This window comes from Alternaria hordeiaustralica (assembly GCF_023758085.1).
Source record: "Alternaria hordeiaustralica strain BMP 2776 chromosome Unknown scaffold_44, whole genome shotgun sequence".
Taxonomy (NCBI): Eukaryota; Fungi; Ascomycota; class Dothideomycetes; order Pleosporales; family Pleosporaceae; genus Alternaria; species Alternaria hordeiaustralica.
In genome coordinates, this window is record NW_026056816.1 from 90,835 (window position 1) to 108,331 (window position 17,497).

General features: G+C 52.0%; 7 protein-coding genes across 7 annotated transcripts; 1 reads left to right on the forward strand and 6 right to left on the reverse strand.

Annotated features, from left to right (window-relative positions):
* Positions 1 to 5,360: 5,360 nt before the first annotated feature.
* On the reverse strand, positions 5,361 to 5,684 carry J4E84_010653 (uncharacterized protein; the record flags this gene model as incomplete). Its single annotated transcript, XM_049393208.1, has 1 exon — positions 5,361 to 5,684. One exon carries the CDS (start codon positions 5,682 to 5,684, stop codon positions 5,361 to 5,363), a length of 324 nt encoding a protein of 107 aa, XP_049239063.1.
* A 602-nt stretch (positions 5,685 to 6,286) lies between these two features.
* On the reverse strand, positions 6,287 to 7,415 carry J4E84_010654 (uncharacterized protein; the record flags this gene model as incomplete). The annotated part of the gene is made up of 3 exons (XM_049393209.1): positions 6,287 to 7,127; positions 7,180 to 7,272; positions 7,330 to 7,415. The coding sequence occupies 3 exons, from the start codon at positions 7,413 to 7,415 to the stop codon at positions 6,287 to 6,289; spliced, it is 1,020 nt and encodes a 339-aa protein (XP_049239064.1).
* Positions 7,416 to 7,686: 271 nt separating this feature from the next.
* On the reverse strand, positions 7,687 to 9,338 carry J4E84_010655 (uncharacterized protein; the record flags this gene model as incomplete). Its single annotated transcript, XM_049393210.1, has 2 exons — positions 7,687 to 9,282; positions 9,333 to 9,338. The coding sequence occupies 2 exons, from the start codon at positions 9,336 to 9,338 to the stop codon at positions 7,687 to 7,689; spliced, it is 1,602 nt and encodes a 533-aa protein (XP_049239065.1).
* Positions 9,339 to 10,501: 1,163 nt separating this feature from the next.
* J4E84_010656 (uncharacterized protein) lies at positions 10,502 to 11,698 on the forward strand (the record flags this gene model as incomplete). Its single annotated transcript, XM_049393211.1, has 2 exons — positions 10,502 to 10,601; positions 10,674 to 11,698. 2 exons carry the CDS (start codon positions 10,502 to 10,504, stop codon positions 11,696 to 11,698), a joined length of 1,125 nt encoding a protein of 374 aa, XP_049239066.1.
* Positions 11,699 to 12,443: 745 nt separating this feature from the next.
* On the reverse strand, positions 12,444 to 13,346 carry J4E84_010657 (uncharacterized protein; the record flags this gene model as incomplete). The annotated part of the gene is made up of 1 exon (XM_049393212.1): positions 12,444 to 13,346. One exon carries the CDS (start codon positions 13,344 to 13,346, stop codon positions 12,444 to 12,446), a length of 903 nt encoding a protein of 300 aa, XP_049239067.1.
* A 1,080-nt stretch (positions 13,347 to 14,426) lies between these two features.
* Positions 14,427 to 15,528, reverse strand: GLD1_2 (mitochondrial glycerol dehydrogenase Gld1; the record flags this gene model as incomplete). The annotated part of the gene is made up of 3 exons (XM_049393213.1): positions 14,427 to 14,771; positions 14,825 to 15,425; positions 15,482 to 15,528. The coding sequence occupies 3 exons, from the start codon at positions 15,526 to 15,528 to the stop codon at positions 14,427 to 14,429; spliced, it is 993 nt and encodes a 330-aa protein (XP_049239068.1).
* An 837-nt stretch (positions 15,529 to 16,365) lies between these two features.
* On the reverse strand, positions 16,366 to 17,148 carry J4E84_010659 (uncharacterized protein; the record flags this gene model as incomplete). The annotated part of the gene is made up of 1 exon (XM_049393214.1): positions 16,366 to 17,148. The coding sequence occupies one exon, from the start codon at positions 17,146 to 17,148 to the stop codon at positions 16,366 to 16,368; it is 783 nt and encodes a 260-aa protein (XP_049239069.1).
* Between the last annotated feature and the right edge of the window lie 349 nt (positions 17,149 to 17,497).

Sequence of the window (17,497 nt, forward strand, 5' to 3'; positions counted from 1 at the left end):
ACAAGCTCATGGTCTGGCTGATGCCGTGGACATCCTTTGGCTGGCCACTATACGAGCAGCCTGTCAGACCGATGAAGGCGTGCAGACACTGAGCAGAGACAAAGAAAGCAGAACTTTAGCGACGATGTGTTGTTCATGCGAAGGATGCGGAAGGATGGTGTTACGCATGAATCTGGCTATCGTAACCGTGTTGGGTCGCTGATATGGCCGGACAACAATGTGCTGATCCGGAAAAACATCAACAAGCAGTGATTGGGGCTGCCAAAGGCTATATGCCGTGCACGTGGCTTCCACAAGGAAAGCGCCGGCAACAAGGCATACGCAGACGAGTATTCGAGAACCTACCTTTGCCTGATGACGCAGAAAGAGGGGTATGCTCAGGCGAGCCTCCATGCATTTCTCAGTTTCAGATGGCGGCAGTTACTGCTGATATGGTCGACCAAAAGCGGCTGAACGTCGCACGCACTGAATATGACACTCGGTACCAGCAATTGGAGACATACAAGCTAGGCATGTGGGGCGAAAGTGACCTACGACATCGCACCTTACTCCATATTAGTGGCCTATCCGCATCAGATAAATGGCCGCCGGCGACATAATGCTGAAGCAGTATGATGCTCGCAAAGCTACACCTATAACAAAGGCAAAAATCGCCGCATTGATCCAATTGGCAGGAGTTACTACCATGACAAGGATATGCCCACACGATCGGGGTGTAAGGTGCGTTGGTCGCATCGTCCTTCAACCGAATGAGCGGTGACGAAACCGTAGCAAAAGGACCGATATGACATGCACGGTAAGCTCAAACCCACCAGTGTAAGTGTGGGGAACAAGGAAACGAGAACAACAAAGAAATAGTAGTAGAGCCTATGGAACCAGAGGGATAGCACACTTTGTGCGACAACCCCGTTGCGGCCGTCATCGCGACCCAGCGCTTGACGAAACGTCGTTTCCCTACGCGCCCACAACACTTTGACGTAAACAATAACAACAACATCGGCGGAGAGGAAATTGAGCAAGCACTATCATGCTGCAAGTAGTTGAGCCATTAGTTCGGAAGAGAGTCCGCACTTGTCAATTGCGTGCGCAGCAGCGTGCGTCATTAGCTTCATGCTCAACATCTAAGCGAGCGAAGGAAAATAACCTAGCCCGATCACCGGCCACTGGCATGACAATGAGCGACGGCGCTACATTATCAGATCCAGAAAACCCGAGTGCGAGTAGAAAGTGGCTCTCGCGGGGCTTCTGTAACGTGCAGCTAGCCCTATTAGTTGGCCGCAAGGCGGGAAAAGTCGGATGATGGTGAGGTGTAATGAGCACTTTGGGAGAATTCCAAGGTCTGTGCATGAGAAAGGCAGTGCTTTCTAGGTTTGCAATACACCCTCAGTTGCTAGTCAGCTCGAAGGCGTTCTGGTCTTTCACGTGAATAGCCGTTGAAAGGATCGAAAGGCTGGAGGCGAGGATCCGAAAGAAGGCTGGGAGAACAGAGTGGAGTCAATCTAGAAGCGTGTTCATGTACGATGACGGTCTGTGGGTAAGGCCTCAGAGGAGTCCGTGTTCAACAACCAAATCTCAATGGGTTAAGCTTGATGTAACGATGCCTGCTGGAAGTCATACACCGCGAAACACACCCAGACAACCTGGATACAATGCCTGATTGCAAAGTGCTCCATTGCAGTCCAAAGCACCTTGAATGATCATGTCTACCACGACTCATGATCGCAAACATTGACTCTTCGACCAGCAGGTTTTCAGAAAGGTATCTCCCTGATATGCCTGTACGTACGTTTCTCCAAAGAGAAGACCCGGACATAAACGAGCGGTGAAGATAACCACGTACCATCTTTTCAAAAGAGGTTGGAGATTGGGCGTATGTATGTCTTGGCACCGTCTTGCTCCGCGTCAAAGCGGTGTTCTCCGACCAACCACCGGCTTGCGATGTGCTGCTGGCTTCTTATCCTGGATCCCTTTGCCTCTGTGTTGTTCAAAGAGGCACCAAGGCATATCCCTGACCAATTGCCAGCTTGACATTGTACGCGTGGAGCAGTCGCGCAAGCTTTCTATGCGACGCGTCGAGTCTAGGGGGATTCCCAAAGTCGCCATGTACCCGGTTTATAGCTTGCCCACTATGCCTAGCTTGCCTAATCTCATGATCACCTGGACCACATGATCAGACAGTGTACGTTGTGTCTGGCAATCGACCAGCGAGTATGGGAGGTCGATTTTGAAGGGGATGGACGCGGTGCGAGGTCAAAGGTCGGGCCGTACTGGTATATCTACGTGAAGATGTGTGGAGCTGCTCAGATAGAACTGATAGGGTTGCATCGACGTTTGCAACATTACGCAGTACGGCTGCTTGAGCGATGTTGTAGACCGCGTTCGCGTAGGAGACAGGGGCGCGTTTGATGATCCAATGTCGTTGATGACTAAGTGGCCTGCGGCTCCATCTCGGCCCGGAAATAACTTCATCTCCGGCGTCCAGATGGTCTTCCGTGAAGCCAACTGCACAACACTTTGAGGAAAACACCTCAAAATCAGCGATTGACAACATGAGGAATCGATGCGGATCATTCATAAGTCCAGATATCGACAGCTTAAAGCCACCAATGCTACAGCTGGTCTGCCTCAGAGCTCGTCGTGGCTCTCCGCATTCACCTCACACAACCGCCCATCCTTGGTCTCCACCAACGCCTCACTCCCAACGCATCTACGGCACCAAAGTACGTTCTTTGGATCGGCCCTCCTCTTCACTCCCCTCAACATCCAATACCTTTCGCCCCAGAAAGCTTCTTGCCATTCCGGCTCATAGCTATCACCTTCGTTGAAGTATGCGCCAGTGTCGGGGCTGAGTTGCCGCAGTGCCTCGGTTTTTCTGCGGGTGATATCTGAATACACATTATCGATGGTGGCTTGGGATGCAGTGTCACCGAACGGCGATGCGACGATAAAGTGCGTGAGAGTGTTCCGCCATGCAGGGTTAAGACTGCTTTGAAGAGGGTAGTAAGCTGGTTCGTTCGGTGCACCAATCATGTGGCCAATGAGGAGTGGGTTAGTTACTGGTCCCTATGGGTATGTTAGCCAAGATCACAGATGTCAACCAGAGCTGAGGTCCTTTACATTTGGCTCAAAGGCATCATCGGTTGGGCCGATCTTCGAAAATACGATCGCCGTCAGGTGTGGGTTCGTCAGACTCTCAGCACTGAGCAATCTCGACCCATATGCCGAGCCACCATTTGCGACTTGCTCGTTCGTGAAATTGGCTTTGTGCATCTCCAGGTACGTATCCGTGTGCGATAATATCGACTGCCATTCAAAAACCTGTTTCCGCGCCTGCAGATACGCTTCGATAGGTTCCATGAGTAGCTCAGCCGCTCCGCTTGGAGCGTTGTAAAGTAAGAATGTCCAGGAGAAGGACAGAGTGGGAACAATAGGCGGTCCCACAACCAAGTAATACCCTTGCATGCCGCCTTCTTTCAGCCGCTGCATCTCTGCGTGCAGAAATCCCAAGAACTTATAGAAATCCGTGCTTCTTCCTGAGTCTTTTAACCGGACTTGGAAGGTATGTGCAGTAGTCTTCGGGGTTGGAAAAGTGCGAACAACGACTTCAGTGATAATGCCGAATGTGCCGCCACCTCCGCCCCGTATAGCGAAGAACAATTCTTGGTTCTGACATGGGTTGGCGAGGACGACTTCACCATTCGGTGTGACAATGGTGGCCTCAAGCAAGTTGTCGGCCCCCATCCCGTAGCTTGTCGAAAGCGGTCCATGACCACCGCCTGTGAGCCACCCAATGAGCCCGACGCTGGGGTTGGCACCTGTTACAATCGCCATTCCGTGATTAGCTACTTCTTCTTGTACTTCAATGTTCGTATGGCCGGCTGAAACACGAACAGCAGTATATGAAGTTTCGGAGTGGCATGACTTGGGCTTGAAAAGAGATAGATAATCGATGCCACGCATATGGTGCGTCCATATACTTAGGCTGCCATAACCAGTGCTGCGGCCTTGGTATGAGTGTCCAGTCGCCTTGACGACAACGCGGATACTCTTTGTATTTGCCCAAACCAAAGCTGTGCTGACTTGAGAGGCAGTGGTGGCATTCATTACGTAGGCGGGGTAGTTGCCGATGTTACATCCCTGCACTTCAGCATGTGGATTACCGGTGATGCTAGTCCCGTTTGGAAAAATTGGATTGCAAGAGTCGTTTGCCCATATAGGGTAGTCGATACTGACGGGATGCGCGGCGTGATATGACGAGTTAAACCACTGCGACGTCACGTAGTCACAGGCTTCTCGATCGAACTCCGGCCTCGACGGGTAACAGACTGATCCCGGTGGCACGCTGCGGATAAGTGCGCCATCAAGTATCTTGTTAAGATCGCCCCATTCGTTGATAGAAGGCCAACAAGCATCACCAGGTGCCTGGTATATGCATCAGCCGTACTCAGAGGATGCGTACCTAGGTAATCTCAACTCACACATTTGCACCGCTGGCCAACTGCGTCGCTGTGCGATGAAATGCAGAGCAGGCAGAGAAGGGAGGTATATAATCGCATATCGTTAACGCTCCGAGCAGGCAGCGCAGCGTTTGTCGAGCTCCGAGTTATTCGGTAAGTCCTTCTCAACAGCTTAAAGTCGTATAGCAATTACAGAATACTCTGCCAGCGGAAAGGTCAGCGGATCAGGCAGATCTAGGTGGTAGTACCGCTCAAGATGATGGCCAAATGTAAGTAAGAATTTTCCTTTGCTATTAGGCTAGTCAATTCTCGAATGGCGAAAGAAGATAATCAATACCAGCTGGCGCTGCATAGGTGTCGATAGCAAGACAACAAAAGAAGGTAATAGATGTTTAAGAAAAGAAGACGAGATGCGGAAGTGAGACAACGTTTAATGTTCAGTGATCCATATCCATTCCGTAAACCTGGGATAGCTGACAAGCCAAGGCTCGATGAGGGGCAAAACACGTGACGAGCCCCGATTATATCAATCCTTCGTCTTGTCCTAAGAAGGCTGTCGTTGCGAGTAGAGATTTGGTATGCTAGTCGGGCTGACGAATGTAGAGGATTCCATCTGGAATGGCATGATGTGGAAATCCATCCATCTGCACCCACCACTGTGCGTAGCTGACCTGCCAGGCTGTGTCAGGAAATGCTACTATCATAGCCATTTCCATCATGGCACGATCCATCGCATTGGAGGATGTCGCTCGTGCACGATTACACATCTCTTTTTAGCTCCATAGTGTCGTACTTCCATCATGCCAGCATGTGGTCGTAACGACGCCGCGATGACCTTCTAGAGAGACGTGTCAGCATCAAGCACTTGACGTCGCATGAAATATACATACCTCCAACACCACTTCAAGCAGGTCTCCGATGCCTCTTGCTAAGTCGTCTCCGCGCACGACTCGGCTTGCGCGTTGGTATTTGTTCATGGCTCGGTGCTAGAATAGGTCGTTCGGCGGCATGCATGTCGCTACCGGCTACACTTGCCCCATCCCTCAACGCACGACGCTCCTCATCCTGAACCTGAATATCGAAGAACGATGTTCTCCAGTTCGTCTGTTCCTCCGGCATACCCCCCGAGCTCCTCACCAGCACGCGCCGCGATCGCTGCATGTCGCTGACGTCCGGCTCTTTCCGGAACAAAGCATCGCTGAAGATGCGCTTGAAGAACTTGGGCATGTTTATTCGCTGTTACTTTGCAGAACAAAAGATATAGCCGCAGGAAGGATGTTATGCAGGGACTCGCGGGATGCGACAGGCCTTATCAAGCCCGTGTTGATGTTTGGGTGGCGAAGATGAGGGCGGCAATTGCGGGGGCCGATACCCCTGTTGCGAGAGGATGGGCAGCGCGATTGGCCAGTATAAGAGGGCCGTAATGTTGATCTTGGACGGGCGTGACCAACTCTCTCCTGGACGCGTCAACGGAATTTTGCTTCCCTTACCTTCGCCCGCTTTACTGAAGATGATTGTCTTTCCACAGCGCGCGTCTAGCGTCTCGCGCCTAGTCGCTCATATTCAGCTCACGATACACGCGTCTAGACGCGCCGTTGCCGACATTTCAATCAACACGCGCATTCGGTTGGTCAGCTAGCTGCTAGGATGTCACAATGATCGGCACAGCAGGGTGTTTACTAGGACTTATTGTTCTAACAAAGCGTCTAGATGCGATGAACTACAGTTCATGTGACTATGGGGAAGGGCGGGCACCAGCCATCCCATTTACCAACTGGCGCCATGCTCACGACTTCACTTTCCATGCCTTCCTCCCAATCGCCGCTGTTTCATTCCCAGATTTTGTCTTTCTCCTCTTCTATCCTCTGCATACACTCCTCTTCCGAGCAGTCAAACCAATCAAAGACATCGAGAATGTGCCAGCTAGTGTCTCCACGTTGCCAGGGTTCGCACTCACAGTCGTCTCGGCCGAAGTGGCTGCACACTGCATAGATGCTCTGTCCATAAGCTTGGCTGCCTGACACCAGGAAGCCTTGGGCTTTCAAACGATAGACCACTGGGCAGATTGCCTTGAGGTAGTCAGACCACTCGTCTTCCATAGCCCATCGAAAGGTAATGTGCAATTTGAAACCCTCCTTCTGCGCGACACTCGGTTCTTCCAATAGGGCGGAGAGTGACCGACATATCTGTCGGATGTTTACCGCTTGACCTGACGGCCTACTCTCTTCCAAATATATCGGTAAAGTCGCGGGCCCAATGATGACGTCCAATTTCCTAAGGAAGTTGCATGTCCGGACCGAAGGCGACCATTGTTCATACAAGACGCCATCGTCGTCTTGCAAGAGTGGTTGCAGAAGCTTGATATGGATCGAGAGATGAGCGCACTTGTACCAGACCTCTACAGCTTCCCGTGCGAACTCATGTCCGACCTCTTCTTTGTCCATCCAGTAAGGCTCATGAAATGCTTTGACTATGGGCGCAAACTCATGCAAGGGGTCGTGTGGATGCTTGGAGTCGCCGTCGGTAATCTCGTACGGCTTGTCCTGACTTCCACGGTATAGCTCCGTGTAGACCATATCGCGGAGCTCACGTGGTAGTTTCTCCAGAACCGCCTTCGGAAGCTCTTGTAGAACTTCTCGGCACTGCTTGTCTCCCATCATCAACAAGGTGCTACAGTCGTTAGTATGAATGGATACGCTCGTTCAGATCTTGTGTGACTTACGCGCGCAAGGCAAGATGTTTCGCGTTCAGGTCTTGTATGGCCTCGTTCGCCAAACGAGCTTGTTCAGCGTGTTTCTCGTCGAGTTCGCGTGCTCTGGTATTTAAAGTCAGCCGACAATTCGTAGCTAGATATATTCTATCGGTTTCTCACTCCTCATCAAGGTTTTTTATGGCTTCCTTCAGACCCTCCACCGTGTCCGTCCCGGGAATCTTGACCAGGTGGACAAAATCAGACATGACTGGATGAGTGTCGTGGCGCTGGCTGTAACTTCAAGAGATGAGGAGCATAGGTGACAAGGCTGTACAAGTATTTGCGCCTTTGTCCACGGGTGGGAGGGGACATCAGGGCCCAATCACGAGCCTCTACTAACCCAGAAAGGCAACGCGTGACCTGATCCGGTGCGACCATCTTCACTGAGAGCATTGCGAAAGAGACAAAGTCAACATTGGTAGCGCAGGAGTTGCGGGAGCCAATGAAGTATTTGAGTTACGGACAAAAGCACGCGTTTCATTCGAAATGTAAATTACTAGCCCTCCACCGCGCGCATTCCCTTTGCCAAATATCAATCTTTTGTCGTTTGTCCTGCATATCGACAACACTAAAGCTGTCATGTCCTTGAACCTGACCCCAGAATTTGCGCTTTTCCACCACCCCAGGAGAAGCTGCGCCATCTACTGTGGAGGCTAATTCGGTAGACGAGCCTGAATAGTGACTTGCAACAGGCTTGCTCAGTTCGACCGCCTGCTCCGGGGTGTGTTCATCTACCGGAAGAGGCTCGGGCTCATCTTGCGCCGGTGTTGCTACGTTGGTGTCGACAATGTTGTTCGCGGATGGTGCTGATGGTTGATAGTCTTCTATCCTCTGAACCCCAACGTCTTGCGCACTTACAACACTCCCAGCACTGTCTCCATCGTCACTGGAGCTTGCATCATAGAACGTATCGATCGTATGAATAGACGGCGGAGTGAGCATACCAGCTTTAACATGACGCCACCTGTAAATAGGTTGTTTGTCGCCAACGGTATTTCTCGCGTCCAGCTCGTCAAGATCCAGGTATGGGTTAACATCCTTTTCGATAAGTTCATCTTGGATCAAGAAGATGTTTGCATCGAGAGCGCGTCTCTCTGCCTCCAGATACGCATGCTCTGCTTCACGTAATTCGCCTATCAGCTTTTGTCCGTTTCTGAGGAAGAAGCTGGGAAACATAGGAGCTAATTCGTTGTAGGGTTTGGTTGGGTTTTGTGCGCAGAACTTGGTGAGTTCGAGGTTGTAAGAAGATCGATGGCCCTCGTGTGCTTTCTCGGCTTCGCGGAAGGCTTTTCTTGCTGCGTGGAGTTTGCTTCTGATATTAGCCTCCTTCAGTAATTGGGCCTCGCTGGGTTCGTTGCTTTTGTCGTAAGGTACAAGCTCTTTGCTGGCCGGTGTTTCTTTTCTTGCGACGGTCTCGATGACGGGCGTTGTAGCTGGCACACCTTCGGCTTCTGCTCCTTTTGTCTTTTTGGCTGGATGTTCGCGCGGCTTTCCAGCCTCTATAGAAGCACCAGCGCCTTCGGGTTGTTGTTCCTCTGAAGATTTACGACCCGTTATATCTTCATTCTGGTCTTTGGCGTAGTCCGGCAAGATGCCGGCCTTGATGAAAGCGTCGTCATGACCCAAAGAAACAGCCTCCATCCAATTGTACCACTCCTCTTTCAAGTCTTCCTCTTTCTTTTTGATGGCCTCTTTCTCCCGCCGAAGCCGTGAGATATCCTCTTTTGCTTTCGATAGTCTCTCCCTCATCCTTATGATTCTCGTACCCGACCCATCTTGGTGTTCCTGTTCAGTGGTATGCTTTGCCATCTCAGCCTTTGCTAGTGCCATGCTGGAGGAGTCGACGAGTCGTTGAAGTTCTGAGATCTTTTTATCGATGCGTGTAATATCAATTTTGGAGCTGAGCTCGAGCTCTCCGTGAGCGCGCTGAAGCTTTACGCAATTTAACATCCTTTGACCGAGTTGGAAAGACAGCAATAGCGCCATGACCGGCGTTCCGTCTACAGGAACCGCAATGAACGCAGCCGAGCCCGTCTTGTAGCTTGTCTTGGAGTCTTCATCCATGTGTACCGTCTGCCAAAGTTTGAAATGGTCTTCAGCCTGTTCACCCGCCGCCTTTGAACCTGCATCGTGATCCTTTGGGCTTGCTGGTGGCTCCGAATGCGAGGAATTCTCCTCCTTCTCGGTATCTCTCGACTGGTCTCCCGGCAATTGGCCGCCGTCATGCTGCGACATTGGTACGCTGGCAGTGCTAATAGTTAAGGCTATCTCTAGGCGCCGCTCGATGACATACGCGAGTTGATTGAGATATGAGCCAGCTTGGGGTCGAGCTGATGAATTGAGACTGAAGACAAAGACGGTACCACGAGGGTTCCGGCAGCTTTGTCAAAACCATCAAAGAGCATACCGACGTCTTTGTCCTTAGGCATCGTTTCCTACTCGCTGCGACAGCCGGGAATAATTCCCTTAAGAGCATACCATATCGCTCTACGGAGGAGCTCATCTGTCTTCCAAGTCATTCACCAAAGACACGAAACTCAATTTGATCTTTTGCGTCTTTAGAAAGCACTTTCCTCTTTGTAGCGTTGCGTACTGGACTCGCTTTGTGGCTTCGTCAGTCAAGAAACGCAAGAATTCGCCGTTTACCAGTCGTCTTGTGAACCAGCCTTGAAATGCTATTGGGTGTAGTTCGGATCAGGACGACTACTGGTAAAACGTATCACGAATTTATACGTAGTGCTTTCGTCGTGGTTTTATATCGAGTCAGCAGATGCCCAAGTAACGATGCGAATTGACGAAACTAGAGGGGTCAACAGCGCCTGCGCAAGTGCAGGGTAGAGAGACTCAGGAGTCAGGTATTCACCGATCTGAGCATCCCCACGTGATGTACGGGCGCTATGACCGATGTCTTTCTTAAGGCCTTCATTTCGAGCCCTAGTCGCCCTGGGTCCTCAACTACTGGTGGGGGTAATAACTTCTTCTCCACACCGATTGCCTTACACTCAACCGCGCGCCGGGTGTTCTTTCCACCACCCGTTCATAAGGTCTACCGCCCGAAAGACCTACCGCCCGCACACCGCGGATTGAGGAACTTGAACATCCACTGCACGGTCAAGCCCCCCTGTCCACTGAACTCTCTTTGACGGGCCACTAGCCTCCGTCCGGCTCGCTACCCTTGGGTTCATCAGTCTCCAAATCCCCTTTGCCGCCCCCACCCGAAGTCGCTCGTCCGCTGCACAGTGTGACCAACACTCAATACTCAATCCTCACAGCCACGACGCTTCGACTCGACATGACGGGCCAAAGCAGGAAGAGGAAGGCTGATGACGAGGATGCGCCGCGCGAGATTGGTCGCAAAGTGGTCAAGATTGTAGACGGACAAGCCCCACCCCGTAAGTAACTCGATCGCATGATGTCATAGTTCGACTATGCGAGCCAAGCGGTCTTGACTAATATCATATCAGAGTCAGCAAAGGGCGATCGTGTCTTTGTGTTCAAGAAAGTCGACACATCTAGCGTCGCTACTCCGGAGAGCAACGCATCTTCAGTCGCGCCAAACACTGTATCGGCGGCTGGAAAGATGGATGTACCACCGACCGTCTCGATGTCCTTGCTCCATCGCATTACAGGCCAACGTATTACCGACCTATCTGATTCGTCCGAAGAAGATAAAGACAGGCCCGACATGACAGAGTTGATGGAACTGATGTCACGTCTGGAAGAATGCGTATGGGTAAGGGAGAAGATATCAGAGGAGAAACTCAAGAAGATCAAGACCGGCACGATCATTTGGGAGGTTACTGCTGACAAAACAATGAACCCTAATGCCAGCGTCGCCAGGTCAGACTATTTCCCAACTTTCGACGGTCTTTATTGTGTGAAGGGCGCGCCCTGGATGGTTCTCTTCAAGAATGAAGAGGACGCGAGTCTCGAATGCTTGAGGATGACCCGACACGGCGGCGACGGCGATTCGAAATTGACACCAGGGGAGCTTGCCCAGACAATGCGCGTACTGTATCCGGATGGACTGGACAACTCTAACGTTCATGGGCTTCCTGTCGTGCATGTCCAAGAGTGCCAGGACTCGCAGGCAGGCGACAGGGTGTCGCTCATCAACATGGCAGAGATAAGGACTTTCCGCGCTACGCAAGATACAACCATCTGGGGCACGCTGTATCCGGACTCGGCATTGTTCTTCTTGAGAGAATACATGCGCCGTTTTCAGGCGAAGACTGAGGCTGCACTAGAAGAGCTTCAAGCTGAAATCGATGCATCAGCTGCTGAGGCAGCCCTAGCTAGGGAGCGACAATCCGGACAGCTTGATCTAGAGCATGGGCCCCTATCGGTATGTTCGCTGAAATCCTTCTTCGTTGTCAAGTCAACTAACCATCTTAGACCCAATCTCAACACGCTTGCTGCAGTGAGCCCGGTCCTTGCAACTGCACCGGCGACAAAGCAGCCTGGGTACCATCGGACAAGAGCATGGTAGGTGTGCGACGAGAATCCATTTAAGACGAGCGGAGCAGAGTGACCTCGCGATATGGGGTATATGGGGTGTTGGATGTTCACGGTAAACGTTTCTCCCGCTTTGGTCGGGATTGCGATATGGGTAGAATGGAGTTCAGACACGTAAAGCTCTTCGCGAGCTCATGAAAAGCTGCAAGTCCTTGTCAGCAGATTCTTTTCGCATGCTTTTGCATTGGAATATGGGAGTAGCGTAAAACACGGTAATGAGAGCTCTTGACGGGCTTGAGAATGAAAAACCAATGTGGTCAATGTATCTACGTTTTGCACGCCTGTGATGAATCTGATGATGAAAGCGATGAAGGTTGATGGATTGAGGATGGCTAACCGGGCAAGAAGCCCCGACGCAGGTGCGCTAACGCGAACGGAAGCCACGATGACGTTGATCAAGCTAACCCGTGCATCCGTCGCGTCGTCGCTGCCAAATGCGCGACGCGTCTTTGTTCCCCTCGCAAGCATTCGCTATCCTATCGTGCTGGCTCACTTATTTTACTCATCACTGAAATTACATCCACAGGATAAGACTTGTCTCACAAGCTTCTGATTCTCCGACTATCGCGACTGATCTAACAAAAGTCCAAAAAAATTCATCAGATCGCCCCCAATACGAGTTTCAAGTCCCTCTCCAGCCCTTCCAAAGTATCCGCATCGCAAGACGCCAGAGCACCTTCCGTCTCTTCAGGCTTGTCTCGTCGCTCTTCATCCTCCCCCTAAGAGCGATTCCGCATCTGACAAAACACGCAGTCCCGACAATGTCGTTGCCGGATCCGCGCTGTAGTATCGAGAGGCTCTACTTGTTGACCCGGTGATTGGTATCCGACGGTCTCATTCGCCCATTGTGCAGTCGCTTGCCAGATCGCGATATCGCTAATCATCCTATCGTGCTCTTCATTCTCATCGGTCTCATCGGTGGCTTCGCTGCCGCTGTCGGTGCTAACGTCGGTGACAGCCGGCGGGATGGTCAGGGCCTCGGGAGTGCTGTGTCCTAGTGAGACGGCTGCTGGGGGTGGTGAGCTGCCTGGCTGTGGTTGACCGGGCGGGAGCTTCTGCGGTACAGCTATTGGCATGCGAGGTGTGAAGTTGGGTGTGGATGGTACAGTCGCTGGGCTGTCTGTTCCTTCTAGCTTGGTCGTGTGCTTGACCGGAGCAGCTCGATTGCCAGCGATGTCAGCCCACGTGGTACCCTGTGGCGCCGCCGCGGGATCTCTCGCAACGTATGGTTCCAGCGGTGGTGTAAAGACCGGTGCGTCTTCTTGCGCTGGCTCGTCGAAGTATCCTGGTTCGTCCTGTTCCGCCATTCCCAGCGGCCGACTCGCTTGCCCTTGATCCCGCAGGTATCTCACTGACTGCCGCTGATTGTACATTTCCACTTTTAGAATGACGTTTGCTATGCGCGTCTGGTCTGTCTCCTCTTGAGCTCGCGCTGCTTCGGCTTTGGTGCGGAAGCCGACGACGATTGTGGTGACATTGCTATTCGGATAGACGTTCTTAAGGCTTGTCGGATTGTAGCTTTCGTACATTCGTTTTAACTCGTCTGTCTCGATGTAGCCGGGGACGTTCTTGACGAAAATGAGGTGCTCGTTCGCCGCTTTGGCGCCATTGTTCAGAGGCATCGCGACGGTTGCGCAGTGTGGGCGGGATTGTCGGGCTTTGGATTGTATTCGCAAAAATCTTTGTGTTGTAAAATCTAGGTCTGTCTACGAATATAAGCGATGACGAAAAGCCGAAGTGAATGTGCTGCTAAGAATCGAGATGGTGCGTGTGTGTAGGGTTGAGGTGCAGTAGTACCCTGAAAGTTCTTATGACGTTCGCGTGTCAGATTAGCGAGCAGACAATGGTCTTCGACTGCTGCAGTGTTGCTTCCACGAGTGGTCTTCTTGCTGTTGCGGCAGGTGTATTGGTGTAGTGGTGTAGGTGAGAAAGTGATTATAGATGAATGACGCAAAACATATCGGGCTCATAAAGCGCCGCCGGAACGTGTTCGTCCTCATGGTACGCAGGCAAACGGAAAGACCGAAGAGAGCGCAAGTGACTGGGAACTGTGAGAACGGTAACGAGACATTTGACCCCAGAAAGTGATCAGTCGCGTCGTAATAGGCTCAACAAGGCTCGGCCAGGGTCCAGAGCACCAGAATGAGGAAGGCATGATTTAGGTCTTGTGCTAAATATCACCACATGTCCTATGGATAGATCAGACTGCTTATCACGATATAACATGCAGTTTTGTTTGTGAAGGGCGTAAACGCAGCGGAGTGAAGCGCGTTGTTGCTCGAGTTTAATACTACGTCATGACGCATAGTCTAGCCTACCCGCGTGCGCATCCCTGCATTTTCGGGTCGTCGCGCTCCCTCCCCGATGGATCCCATCGAACTTCTTGCGTTCGCGCTCATCTCATGATAATCGATTACGACGACTTTGAATACGCATTGATGATATTCAGTCAAGATACTGTTGTGTATTCAGAGCACCAATATGAACATCGAATAAACTTTCACTTCTTTACCTCAGCCGTACTCAGGTTCTATTGAGACCTGCAGTATGGCCAGCTACGTTAGACACGTGCTGTATGTAAACCGGCATGCATGTGCACAGGGTCATCCATCAAGTTCCAACCTCAGAGTATGATATATGTGGGGGTATTGTTCTATTGTTCATTTACATTTTCACACCAACAGCCGACGACCCTAAATCACCTAGACCTTGATAACAACCTTATGCGGCGCATCCTTCTCCTCCGGCTCACCGAAGATGTTAACCGGCCACCTCGGCTTGTTAGCCGTGTAAGGAATGTTGAAGCGACGCGGCTCCTTCTTGCCAATCTCCTCGACCTTTGCAAAGTCGTCTTCCGACAGATCAACCTCCTTGAAGTTCTCTTGGATGCGGGATGCGGTGACGGACTTGGGGATGACGGAGTGGCCGCCGACCTGGGCCCAGGCGAGGATGACTTGTGCGGGGGAGGCGTTGATGCGGGTGGCGATCTCCTTGATGGTGGGGTGCTGGACGAGGAGGGGCTCGCCGACCATGTTGTTGCCGAAGGCCTGGGGGGTGGTTAGTGGGGGTTTGGGAAGGGAGAGGGCAAGGGATGGCTTACGGAGTACTCGGTGATGTGGATGTTCTTCTCCTTGCAGTACTGGATGAGTTCTGGCTGGAGGAGACGGGGGTGGCGCTCGATCTGGTTGGCAGCGGGGGTGACACCAGTGCCGTCGATGATGGCCTGGAGGTGCTCCTTGGTGTGGTTGGAGACACCGACAGCGCGGGCCTTCTCCTTGGGCAGCTGTGTCATGGCCTTCCATGTGTCGACGATGGAGACGTCGTCGAGCATCTTGACGTCCTCGCCCTCCAGAGGGAAGAGGTTGTTGTGGACGTCGCCGCGCTCGTCGAAAGCGACGGGGAAGTGGACGAGGTAGAGGTCTAGGTAGTCGAGGCCAAGCTCAGCCAGGCAGTCGTCGAGAGCGCCGGGCACGTCCTTGGGGCGGTGCTGCGAGTTCCACAGCTTGGATGTGATGAAGACGTCCTCACGCTTGAGGTTGGGGACCTCGCCGCCGAAAGCCTTCTTGAGGGCTTGTGCGATCTCCTTCTGGTTGCCGTAGACCTTGGCGAGATCAAGGTGGCGGTAGCCAGCCTTGAGGGCCTCGAGGACGGCAGCGCCGACCTGGCCAGGCTCAGCTTGCCATGTGCCGAAACCAAGTTGGCTAGAAAGGTTAGCAATTGCTACGTATGTCTGCGGGGTGTTTGTTTGGGTACTCACGGAATGGCAGCGCCAGTGTTGAGAGTAACCTTCCTTCCGAGAGACATGATTGCAATTGTTGAACTTGGGGTATCAAGAAGAAAAAGTAAAGAGTTTGTGAGTGCTTGAACGCGGATGTTCTGGACCTTTAAACGTCGTCTGGGGAAAAAGTTGTCGGAGGTGGGATGGAGGGGTCGGAGACGTCACCGAGCCCCAGACGGCACCATCTCCATGTTTGGCAGCCGCCTCCGCGCATCAACAATGTCCGACGGTCCACCTTACAGACTTCTGCGTCATGCATTGGTTCGCCTTCGCCAGAGTCGCGGTAGTCGTGTCTCAACAAGCATCATCCATCGGCGCTACGGTGTTGGAGAGGCTTAGGACTATCTGCCGTCGATCTACCGCGGACACGTCGCGTCGCCATTGGTGGATGAAATGTGGCAAACGCGAAGTTTTTGTAGGCGGCCTTCAGGGACCGGGTCGCAAACGCCTATTGTCTTGTATAAGCGCGGGCATCATGCGGAAGAGCTATGGCGGCTGCATGGCAAGATGGGGTTGGCTTGGTGACATTGATGGCGGCATGCGGATGGGACTGACCTCGGCGCATCAGACGGTTATATAAGCGACCCACTCTACAGTCACGTCGCCTTTCCATGGCGTTCCAGACATGTGAATGCGCGCGTCTTTAACATTTGCATCGTTACCTGTACTGTGCAGAGCAGGAGTACGTTGATGAAATGCCCGAACGTGAGCGTAGCATCGATCCAACACTATCTTATAAAAGAGAAAAACTAAACACCCTATAGCCTACATTAAGATGAAAACGTGCAAAGTAGGTGAGCTAACGTCAACGTCGGCTCTACGGTTTTAAGTTTCTCCCTTGTATCAGGTGGTCACCACCCCTTTCATCTCATAATCCTCTCCCAAAATGTCAACCCCTCCCGTACATCCACTGCCTTAACCCTCATCTCCACCTCCTTACCCTCCCTCCCAGGCATCGGCAAAACCCCCATCCTTTGATTCCCCTCCACAATCAAGCTACACACCGAGATCGTCACAGTCTCTAACCTCGGCGCTCCGAGCCCACCGATTAAGCTCGTAATACTACCCTTCGGGCCCAGTTGCATGCAGAGCTCGAGCATATCCTGTGCGTCCGTGTAGTCAATATCAATATGTTTGACCATCTCCCTGAGGAGCTTGGGCAAGATGGCGAAAGCGGAGAGGACGGTGTATTTGTACGTCATTTCGCCTTTGATGTTGATATGCAGGGTATCCTTATCTGGGATGAAGAGGCAGGGTTTCGTTGCCGCAGATCCGCTTCCATTCGAGTTGGAAACGGGGAGGTGGAGGTGGTGCGGCTTAGCGAGGAATTTGCACTCGGCGGAGAAGAACTTGCTGGTTAGGTGCAAGGTGATGTCTCGGTTGACAGAGGCGTGGACTCTGTAATTTACTGAGCAGGGAATGCTTGCTGCTAGTACAGAGGCTGCAGAAGTGGGTCGGCGGAATTTGATGTCGGCGTGGAGATGGAGGGGTGATGCGTGGATGGCATTGTTCCAGGCGTATTTGATGATGCGGGATTGGAGTTCTGCGGGAAGGGAATCGAAGAACTCGAAGACTGATGCGGGTTCGTCTGCGGGGAGTGTTGGCTGTGAGTTTGGCTTGGCTTGCGTAATGTTGGATTTTGGCATGTTTGAAGCGGTCTTGATGTTCTTGATGGTATCCAGAGCGGTGATGATTGAAGAAGGCAAGGTGGATATCAGGTGATATACTGCAAGAGTTCAAGAATAAGAATGAAAGGCGAGGGCAGGAATTGGTGTTCTTTAATATATACAACATTAACTGAGGAATTAACGTACCTTGGTTAAGATGTGGCAGTCACGCTGGGTTTAGACTAGACAATACATACGCCCCAACCAAGGTACAGCCCAAAGACGATATACGACACAGCCACCCCATACAGGATAAGCCCGAACAGGTTTGCAGCCTACACCAACGTAGAAACATACAAAATAGATTACCCAACATTGACGTAGGCTC